We start from the raw sequence: 11,541 nt of genomic DNA on the forward strand, positions 1-11,541 counted from the left end.
GTGTGTATGCATGTACGTGTGTGCGTGTGCATGTGTGTGTGTATGCGTGTACATGTATGCGTGTATGTGTGTGCATGTGTATGTGTGTGTGTATATCAGTGCACGAATGTGCAGGAGTGCAGAGGTCAGAGGAGGGCAGCAGATCCCCTGGAGCTGGAGTTAGAGATGGTTGTGGATGCTGGGAACTGAACCTAACTCCTCTGTACTAGCAGCCTGTGTGCTCACCCACGGAGCCTTCTCCCCGGCTCTCTATAGGAGCCTTTTTGTAAAGCCCTTAATGGTCTCTGGATGTGAGCAAGTCTTCCTGGCAACACTCCAGCCCCAACCTCAGAGAGGCGGCTAACACCCGAAATAGTGACCAGGCAGGGTTCCTCCCTTGAGCACCCGAGCGCACCGAATGCTTCTGCTTCTCCCACTTACGGATAAGACTGGGAGAGGAAATGACCAGATAAAAAAAAAATTGAGGTTTTTTATGACAGATACATGGTCTCATATAGTTTCCGGAGTTTGGGTTCAGAAGCAAAAACAAACAAACCTTGTTTGAATAAGAGTTTCTCTCCTTCATCATGTCAGCTTAAAGCAGTACTCCACCCCTCATTTACATGTTGTGCTCTCCAGACCCAAAGAGCAGCTCAGCGACATGATAAAGGTCAGGGCTCCCTTACTCTCACCTGGACAAGGAGGTGACCTGCTCCCTCAGGAGGCTCGCTCATCACACGTGCGTTTGGGGGCCAGCCGTCCACCATGGAGAACCGTTGCAGAGGGCTTTCCCACGGGCAAACTTTCCTGCTTCTGACTGGGTTGATGTTGCTCTTTATCCTGCCCTCTGTTGTCAAGGAGCCAAGCACAAGAGTTTCCAGGTAAGAAAATGCCAATCCTGTCATCCCCAGAAAGAGCATCTGAGGGGAGGTCTGGGGAACTCTGAGCCACCCATGGGTTCCAGGGGTGTTAAGGTCAGGAGTCTCGTAAAGAACCAGGAAGGAATTGGTGGTGTTGACCAAGGTGCCTGGGATACCAGGAGGCTTGTGTGAAAAGGCAAGGACGAGCTGGGACTCGTGGACGGAGTCTGCAGAGGGCAGGCTGACACTGCACAAGGGAAGTTACCCCCACGGGCTGCTAAAGTACTAGGGCAGCTGGAGTGCTGGCTTTTACATGCCACTCCCCTAGACCCAAAGCCCAGACCTAGGCTGTGGATTTGCCATGACTCAGAAGCATTCTCACCCTGAAAAGTGAGTCAGGAAAGTCAGGACTGCCCACGGGTGGGGGTGAAGGGGAGCCTCCAAATCTGTGCTCCAAGAGAGATCTCCACGAGAACTTCTAGACCACTTAGCACATCTCCAGCAGCGACACCTTTTTCCTGACAGACTCGATGAAAATGCGTCTCTCTTTTTGTTTTACTGCTCTTGACATTTGAAAATGACACATTCATTCTCTAACAAGATGGGGGGGAGTACAGAGAAGTCCAAGTCAGACGGGGCCAAGCAGGGGGAGTAATTGCTCAGTGTGAACGAAGACTGATTCCTGGTGTCACACCAGGATGGTGGCACATCTCGGCACTTCCGATGCAGAGGCAGGACGATCAGGGAACGAGTTCATCTACATTGCAAGTTCAAGGCCAGCCTGAGCTCCAGGAGAGCCAGTTTAAAAAAAAAAAAATCAGAGAAATGAAGCAGGAAGTGGGGTCTCCCTAACTCTGTTACTCCTTAAGACTTGGGTTGCACAGAATTCGCACTGCCACAGTAGCTGACCCTTCTGTGGTGTTTCTATGCACCGGGCCCTGTCCTAAACCCTTCAGGTTCAGGTTCTCACTCCTCGTTATGAGGAAGACAGATGGCTAAGGTGAGTCACTCAACAATAACTACACTGCCCTACCTGTCACGGCAGATTTGTGTGCCTTTCCTTTAGGGTCATTAGAGTGTGACTTCGGAGAAAGGTTGGTTCAACGCTCCCCCCAAATGTGCAAAACTTCCTCTGTGTCTCCTGCTACTGTCTCGGTCCTTGGGTTCACTAAGCTTCAAGAGTTCATTTAGAAGGCATTTGATTTTGCTTGTGGCATTTATTGTTAGCGTCCGATCATCCAAAACAACCCAAGAAGGCACACGAGTGCAGCAAAGCAAGATCTTTCTTTGAATTAGGCAGCAAAAACCGACCAGTCAGGGACAATAGCGCAGACTCAGGAGCTGACCGGGTATTCAAAGGTTATGTTAATACGTACTTAAGCAGGTGGCAAAAGGGTATTGTATTCAGACCACTACCGATCAGTCAGGGCTGCAGGAGGGATGCAGGAGCTGAACCGTGACCCCAGTCAGAATGGTACAGAGTTTTTAAGCTCCAAAAACTACAAACACCTGTGCCAAGTTATCCCACCAATCAGGATTTAGGGACGGGGACTTCCTGTGGAGCATGTCTTTGTGCTTCACTTTTCCTGCTCCCCTGCTCCCATTCAACCCTGGGGGGGCAACCTGCCAAACATTCATATCTCAACTTGCCAACCAGGAAGTAAATTACCCAGTTACATGACTCTTTCTGCCAAGAAGGATGTCCGTTACCCAGTGAGGTCTTGGGGCTAAAACTTTATTTGACCCCTATTCAAAATGGAAGTTTTCCTCAAAACAGCTTCAGTTTGGATCCTTCTTACAGTAAGAAGATGTGTTTGTGTCTGCTGGGACTCCTTTGAGACAAAGTGTCTCTGTGTAGCCCTGGCTGTCCTGGAATTTGCTATGTAGACCAGGCTAGCCTCAGACTCACAGAGATCCACCTGCCTCTGCCTCCCAAGTACCATGACTACAGGCGTGTGTGCCTGCGCCCAGCCCTCTGGACTATTTATTTGTGTTATTTGAGAGATCAGTTTTCAAGTATGCATTTCAGACATCAATGGCTGTCACAGTGTCAGAGCATCCCTAGAATCACATGGAGATGTGGGAAGGGGTTGGAGGGCTCCAGGGGTGCTAGAAAGAAGTAGTAGGATTAGTCTGCAGAAGAATCACTCCAGCTCCCCACAGTCAGTCAATGCCACACTCTGTTGAGTTAAGGGGTATGGCAAACAGCTTGGTACCCATTGTCGTCTAGATACTGCTGAAGGCTGAATGCAGCCGTCCATTGTGTAACACAAGGAAAGAAAACAGCTGTGCTCTGCTGTCCCAAGTCTCCATGGCCTGGGGAGCTGTGGGACAGGAGCTTGGCACCGCTTTCATCAGGAGTCAGGAACTGGAACACACACTCCCGGTATATGTTTGTGGACAATGATGTTGTCAGAGCAGTGGGGGTGGGGGCAAGATCCTGAAAAGGATTCAGGGGGTCTAGAGAATGGAGGGATTTCCCTAGGAAAACCTCAGATACTGACTGTTAAGGCCATGTCAGCAAGAGCTGGGGCATCCAACAAGCTGACTGAACCACAGAGCAAGCAGGAGCCTCTCTGGCCACACCAGGTGGTAGAGTATATAACCTGAAGAACGTTTGCAGAAGGAGAAAGTGTAGTTCAGTGGTAGAGAACTTGCCCAGCATCTATGAGGCCCTGGGTTTGATTCCAGCACTGGAAAAAGGAAGAAGAGAGTGGATGGACGACTGGATAAATAGACAGATAGATTTATAGATAGTTAGGTTGAAAAGTAGATTTATACATAGTTAAATTTATAGATACATAGATTTATAGATAAATAGGGTTAGAGATAGATTGATAGGTAGATTGATAGATATATTTACAGATAGGTAAGTTGGTCGATAAATAGATTTATAGATAGATTTACAGATTGTTAAGCTGATAGATAAAAATATTTATAGATAAATTAATTGATTGATTTAGAGATAGTTAGGTTGATAGATACATAGATTTATAGATAAATAGGTTGATAGATAGATAGATAGATAGATAGATAGATAGATAGATAGATAGATTGATAGTTGGGGGCTGGAGAGATGGCTCAGTGGTTAAGAGCTCTGACTGCTCTTCCAGAGGTCCTGAGTTCAATTCCCAGCAACCGCATGGTGGCTCACAACCATCTGTAATGAGCTCTTGTGTGTCTGAAGACAGCTACAGTGTATTCGTATACATTAAATAAATAAATAAATCTTAAAAAAAGATAGTTGGATAGGTAGATAGATTTATAGATAGATTTATAGAGTATTAGGATGATAAATAGATTTATAGTTAGGTTGATAGATAGACTTATAGATAAATAGATTTGTAGATAGATGGATGGATGGATGACTGGCTGGCTGGCTGGATAGATAGATGATGGCTGGCTGGCTGGATGGATGGATAGATAGATGATAGACTGAACACAGGCAGACACACAGTGTCTCACCATGTAAACCAGGCTAGACTCACACTGATGCTCCTGCCTGAGCCTCCCAAGTGCTGGGATTACAGGCATGCACTGCCACTCAAAACTAGAATGAGTTTCAATCAGCTCAAGTGACTGTAACACGAAGCCTGTTGAATACGTTGCATATAACTAAGTTACAAATGACTGACAGAGGGAGAAATTGCCATGGAGAGGTCTCTGGAAGAAAGAGAGTCTAGGAGGGCGCCGTGGAGGTATGCACACAGACTGTATGCAGTTGGGTTGAGTGACCAGTAAATGGCCTGCAGCAGACGAGGAGTCTACAGAGAATGAGCTCACATAGAAAATCCACCGGCCTTCCTCAATGGGGAAGTCACATCCCCACTATGGAGGGCTTCCCCTCTAGCCCAGGAGATAGGTGGGGTGGATGGTAGCAAAGGATTTTGAGAGCAGAAAGGCAGCTTTAAGAAGGTGAGTGTTGGGGTTGGAGATTTAGCTCAGTGGTAGAGCACTTGCCTAGCAAGCGCAAGGCCCTGGGTTCGGTCCCCAGCTCCGAAAAAAAAAAGAAAAAAAGAAAAGAAAAAAATAAAAGGTGAGGGTTTGACCCACCCAGTGAGGTAGTCCAGGGCAGGGGTGGAGAGATTGCCTAAGTAGTTAACTCGGGCAGGAAGTGCTGAGGGAGGAGCCTTCCGCCACTGAAGCCCAGGGAGGAGGGACAAGAAAGAAGTGAACTTCAGGAGACATTTTAAAGGAGTGGTGGGAGGAAGAGGGGGTGCAAAGATGACTACAGATTTTACAGCTTGGAGGGGTCACCGTGCTGCTGCAGGGGCAGAAGAATGGAAGCGGTAAAAATCAGTAAAAACCAGAGAGCAATAGACAAATGGAGTGGAGCAGCCATGACTTCAAGCACTGGGGTTGGTGGACCTTGAGTCTGAGGCTAGCCATCACCACACAGAACCCTGACTCAAACAGCAAGGCAAAGCTTTGAAGGGACTAGGGAGATGGCTCAGTCAATCTAGCACTTGTCACACAAGCACAAGGATCTGAGTTCGATTCCCAGCACTCATGTAAAATCCAGGCACGGTGGGGATTGCTCCAAATCTCAGTGCTTGGGAGGTAGAGACAGATAGATCCTGGAGAGACGATGGCCAGCCAAGCTTCCTTAGCAAGCTCTAAGCGAACAAGAGATCTGTCTCAAAGATCAAAGAAGGTTTCTAAGGGAGACACCTGAGGCCAACCTCTTGTCTCCACATGCATGCACACACATGAACACATGCACACAGGAGCACATATACACACATGAGCAAATGCACACACATGAACACATGGACACACATGAGCATATGCACACATGAACATACACACACATGTATATGCACACAAATGGGCGCATGTACACACATGATGAGTACAAGAACACATGAACACATGCACACACATGCATATGCACACACATGGACATATGCACACACATGAGTACATGCACAATGTGCACATGCACACACATACATATACACTGACACATACACAGGTAATTTAATAAAGTTTAAAATGCTGAAAGGGAGCTGTGAAAAGTTTACATTGCTTTATGAGGCTCATTGTGAAGGTGGCAACACCCTCTTTTATGATGACACGTCAATTCAGAACTGGGGTCACTCTGTGTGTGCCTTTGATCTTTACAACGGTACAAGTCTGATGTTTGCACACTTTTTTAAAGATGATAGATATGAGGTCCATAAAGGTCAATGATGGTCCTACCCAACCTGGAGGCTGCAAAACACAGAGGTTAAGGCCCTGGGTGCCATTTTTACTCCACTTCATTCTGAGCTCTCAAGAGATGTAAAGTCTAACCAAACAGAGGACCCACTCAGGAACGTGGCAGAGGATCTGTGGGGTGTGGTCGGCCAACCACTCTTCCCAAGTCAGTGAGCATCGGGTTCAGTGAGAAACTCTGTCTCATAAAATAACATGGAAGTTGACGAAGGAAGACGTGTGGGCTTGCAGGCACAGGCACGGCTGTATTTGTGGGATGTTGTTGTTCAGTCTGGGAGGTGAGGATTCAAACCCAAGAGCTCACTTGCAGAGTAAGAGCCCACGCTCTACAACCTGAGCAGTCTCCTCAGCCCGCTAGCGATGTGTGTGGCCGTTTTATGGAACGTCCAGCCTTCATCACGTGTTCTCTGTGTCCAGGTACCAGTTTATAGAGGACAATGAATCAAGTCTGCAGGGGATTCCACAAAAGGCTGCACCCCAAGGACCCATCGTGACCCTGCCACCCACAGTTCACAAGAAGAAGACAACCTCTGTCAGGACAAAGGGGGTGGAGCTGCAGAAACAGGACAGAGCGACAGCCCGAGGAGAGAGAGGAGAGGGGGCAGAGAAGAAGTTAGAGGTTAAAAGGCCAGCACCAGAGAATCCTAAGAGCAAGGCAGACTCTGAGGCAAAGATACCTGCTTCAAAACATCTGGACAAACTATCAAGAGCTACAGGAGTACTGTCAGCAAGGAAGACACCAATGGCCACAGGAGCTGCCCCAGCCAAGAAGAAGGTGGTCCAGCCCACCCCAATCCCTGCCTCTTTCCCACACCCCACCACACAAAGACACCAAAGGCTGAAGGCCTCTGACTTCAAGTCTGAGCCTTGGTGGGATTTTGAGGAGGAATATAGCTTGGATGCGGGCAGCCTACAGACGGTGAGTCTGATCCTTCGCCATGATTCTGCACTATGCAACCCAAGCAGCCATTTCTGCCCGTGCTCAGCCTGACACTTGCTATGGGCCCACACTTCCTTCTCATAACAGCCAAAGTCAGGGAGGAGAAGGCAGGTCCAGATCAACATCTGGACAACTCAGAAAGGTGTGGCTGGGAAGGGATTTGTTTCAGAACCCTTGAAGAAGACGTGGGGCAGGCCGACATTCTGTGAGAAGAGAGTGTGGCCAGGTCTGGGGTTCAGTACACAGGACTAGCAGACGAGAAGACACAGCCTAGAGCACAAATGTTCCCCTCCCAGGGGTTCTCGAGAAAAGCTGCAAACACTCAGCCCCACATCACCTCCCTAGTCCTTCTCACCCCGCCTGGATGGAAATACTGAAAAGCTGCTTGTGTATACACGCAGAGCAGGGTCATTCCCCAACAGAACAGTGCACACACATGTGGCCTTCAGAATTGTAAGGTGGAACTACTTAGGAGCTGAGAGGGCCCGTTTTCTGGGACCAAGATGGACCCAGAATGGAGAGTTAGGAAGCCAGACCCTGGGGTCCAGAGTGAAAGAGAGTGTAGGGAGCAAGAACTTTCAAACTGCACCCCCTAAGCCCAGCCTCTGTCTAGTGGAACCCACCCAGCCCCTGGCCACTCCATTATCTGACCTTTAAATGTCTTCCTGCACATAGACCTGCCCTGGCTCTGTGAAGATCACGGCTTCCCATTCACCATGGCTACAAAATATCTTTCTGCCCAATATCACTCTCTTCCTGGACTCTGGGCGCTTCAACCAGAGCGAGTGGAACAGGCTAGAGCACTTTGCTCCGCCCTTTGGCTTCATGGAGCTCAATCAGTCCCGTGAGTCCTTTCTTCAGAGCAGAGGGTGGCTGGTTTCCTGCCTTGGGTCAGCCTCCTTCCTCTGAATGGAGCCCCGTTCTGTTCCAGTGGTACAGAAGGTGGTGAGCCGTTTCCCTCCGGTACCCCAGCAGCAACTCCTCCTTGCCAGCCTCCCCACTAGCCTCTTGAGGTGTATCACCTGTGCTGTAGTGGGCAACGGAGGCATCCTCAATAATTCACGTATGGGCCAGGAGATAGACAGCCATGACTACGTCTTCCGGTATGTTCTCCCTCCGTTGCTATGTTCTTCCTCCGTTGCCTGTAGATACGGGCTCTTCTGGGAGACCCAATAAGTGTCCTGTAGTGGTTCGAATAGGAATGGCCCGCATACACACATCTGGATGAATGCTTGGCCCATGGGCGTGGCCTGATTAAGAGGTGTGGCCTTGTTGGAGTGGGCGTGGCCTTCTTGGAGGAAGTGGGTCACTGTGGGAGTGGTCTTGGAGGTCTATGCTGAAGCTCCACTAAGTGTGGCACGTAGTCTCCTGCTGCTGCCTGTGGATTAAGATGTAGCACTCTTAGCCCCTTCTCCTGTACCATGCCTGCCTCCAATCCACCATGTTCCTCACCATGATGACGATGGACTAAACCTCTGAAACTGTAAGCCAGCCCCAATGAAATGTTTTCCTTTATAAGGGTTGGCATTGTGGTCACAGTGTCTCTTCACAGCTACAAAACCCTATGTAAGACATGTTCCATATATTTATCTAGAAAATGGAGCGTGTCTACAACTCCTGCCTCCCCGCTTCACCTTTCTCACAGGACTCCACAAAAATGTCTCTCCTCCATTCACATCATCTGGTTTGATTTTTCTATACAGACTGAGTGGAGCCGTTATTAAAGGATATGAACAGGATGTGGGGACCCGGACATCCTTCTATGGCTTCACTGCTTTCTCCCTGGTCCAGTCTATCCTCAATTTGGGTCATCAAGGTTTCCAGCATGTGCCTCTGGGGAAGGTGAGAAGTGAGGAATGGGCGTGGCCATAAAGTCCCTGGACAGGGGAGGCCAATGAGAGTGAATGGGCGTGGCCACACAGCCCGGAAGACAGAATGGCTCTACAACCCTTAGACAGGGTGGGCGTGGCTACATGGCCTCTGGACAGGGGAGATAGGTGTGCCTTGTGTGGATGGAACCTAGATCACCACAAGCTCTGTTCACATGAGGAGGACAAGAGCAATGACAACAGCTACTAAGGCCATGGGATAGTTAGGGAACAGACTCGAGTGAGAAGTGGGTTACCTTCAACTCAGGGTCCTCAAGGCAGTTCTCCTTGGTCTTCAGGATGTCCGATATCTACACTTCCTGGAAGGCACCCGGGACTATGAGTGGCTGGAAGCTATGTTCTTGAATCGGACCATGGCAAATACTAAACTTTCCTGGTTCAGGTAACCACTTTCCCCTCCAGCCCCTGAAACAACCCGGCTAGACCGAGAAGTGGGTGAGTGACTTCAAAAGGGTTAGTCAGGGAGGATTGCCTCTGTGCCACCTGGTGATGGGAAAGTGGTCACACCATGACCACGACTTGGCCTTGAACGGCCCCAGAGAGAGAACGGGGCCTGAGTGATCCATCTCTGGCCGCAGGCATAGACCTCAGGAAGCCTTTAGAGAGGCCTTGGACTTGGATCGATACTTTCTGGTACACCCAGACTTTCTCCGTTACATGAAGAACAGGTAAGGGTAGGAAACCCACAGAGGGGCCCGGGTGCCTCTAATCCTGGCTGGCTCCTGACAGTTGGGAATCTGGCTACTTTGAACAGGTTTTTGAGGTCAAAGACCCTGGACACTGCCCACTGGAGACTATACCGCCCCACCACTGGTGCCCTCCTGCTGCTTACAGCCCTTCACCTCTGTGACAAGGTAAGGCTGTGAACCCCTGACAGGAATGGGAGTGAACATGTATGCCATAGGGACCTGTGTGCAGACCCCTTAGGCCAGGAGCAGGATAAAGGGACAGTGTCCCAGGAGGCAGCCACCCAGTCCCAGCTCTTCTTCCATTTTTTCTGCAGGTGAGCGCCTATGGCTTCATCACCCAGGGCCACTGGCCCGCTTCTCTGATCACTACTATGATGCATCGTGGAAACGGCTCATCTTTTACATCAACCATGACTTCGAGTTAGAGAGAACAGTCTGGAAGAGGCTGCATGATGAAGGCATCATCCAGCTGTACCAGCGCCCATAGAGTGGCAAAGCAAAGAACTGACCAGGGCCTGGATCGAGGTTCCCCTCAATCACTTACAACAGGGGTGTAAGGGTTCCTCAAATGCTCTTTCCTGTCTCCCAGACTCAAACCTGCTCCATGCCCTTCCAGAGTCCCAAGGAACAGGTGTGCATGACAGAGGGTTTGGAGTCCTTTGGAAAATCACCGCAGGCTCTGGGCATTTCCTGCTCCAACCGCAGCCTTAGAAACAGAGCCAAACCCCAAACAATTTAGTCCACCTTACTTTACTTTTCAAACCCTGCCTTCAGAATTTTGGACTCTGGAACGCAGAGTATCAGTAAAGCCCAAATCGAGGTGCTTATTAGTGGGTGGAAGGAAAACAAAGCAAGATAAAAACCAACTTCATTTAGATTTAGTGCCCAGTAGGGTATCATATGGCTTATGATTTGCTCAGACTGTGCAGTAGCGACTCCGGCCAGCAGGGGGCGGCAGCTGGGCGCCCGAGAGCAGATTGACTTTTGCTTTGCTGGAGCAGCGCTTCTGCAAGGTGGAGGGTTCAGGGCTGAGCAGGATGAAGTCCAGGAGGACGCTGCAAGCTGATGGCTCAGGGGTTAAGAGCACATGCTGCTCTAGCAGAGGACCTGAGTTTGGATCCCAGTGGCTATGTTACACAACGCTCAACTGCCTGTACACAGGTGATGTCCTGGCTGGTTTTAGGTCAACTTGACATAGGATAGATATGAGAAGAGGGGACCTCAACTGAAAAAAATATGCCCTAAGATCGGGCTGCAGGCAAGCCTATAGGGCATTTCCTTAATTAGAGACTGATGGTGAAGTACCCCACCCACTGTGGGCGGAGCCATCCCTGGGCTGGTGGTCCTGGGTTCTATAAGAAAGCAGGCCTAGCAAGCCATGGGGAGCAAGACAGTAAGTAACATCCCTCCACGGCCTCTGCATCAGCTCCTGCCTCCAGGTTCCTGCCCTGTGTGAGTTCCTGGCCTGACTTCCTTCAGTGATGAACTGGAAGTGTAAGCCCACCAAGCCCTCGCATCCTAAGCTACTTTGGTCATGGTGTTTCATCACAGCGATAGTAACCCTGACTAAGACAGGTGATATCCATGGGCTGGAGGGACGGCTCAGCGGTTAAGAGCACTGGACGCTGTTCCAGAGGTCCTGGGTTTGATTCTCAGTCCACACTTGGAAGTTTAGAGACATCTGTAACCCCAGATCCAGGGGATGTAATGCTACTTCTGACCTCTAATCAAGTAAAGAATGTTTCTGCAAAAGGTGACTCAGTGCAATAAACTTCTTAGTCGCCTGTCTACACACACCACACAGACACACACCACACAGACATACACACACCACACAGACATACACACAGACACACACCACATGGAGACATACACAGACACACTGACAGACACACACACAGACACACACACCACACACACACATACACAAGCACACATAGACACACAGATACACACAAACACATAGA

General features: G+C 49.5%; 1 protein-coding gene across 1 annotated transcript; it reads left to right on the forward strand.

The window, feature by feature from the left end:
- The first annotated feature begins 555 nt into the window (after window positions 1-555).
- Window positions 556-10,082, forward strand: LOC116909943 (alpha-N-acetylgalactosaminide alpha-2,6-sialyltransferase 1-like). The gene is given in 10 exon segments (XM_032913717.1): window positions 556-860; window positions 6,474-6,975; window positions 7,672-7,840; window positions 7,928-8,099; window positions 8,700-8,838; window positions 9,164-9,267; window positions 9,464-9,553; window positions 9,640-9,739; window positions 9,889-9,921; window positions 9,924-10,082. Coding segments are annotated over 10 exon segments (1,584 nt in total). The 5' UTR covers window positions 556-744.
- The last annotated feature ends 1,459 nt before the right edge of the window (window positions 10,083-11,541 follow it).

Source organism: Rattus rattus, chromosome 9 (assembly GCF_011064425.1).
Source record: "Rattus rattus isolate New Zealand chromosome 9, Rrattus_CSIRO_v1, whole genome shotgun sequence".
NCBI classification, from domain to species: Eukaryota; Metazoa; Chordata; class Mammalia; order Rodentia; family Muridae; genus Rattus; species Rattus rattus.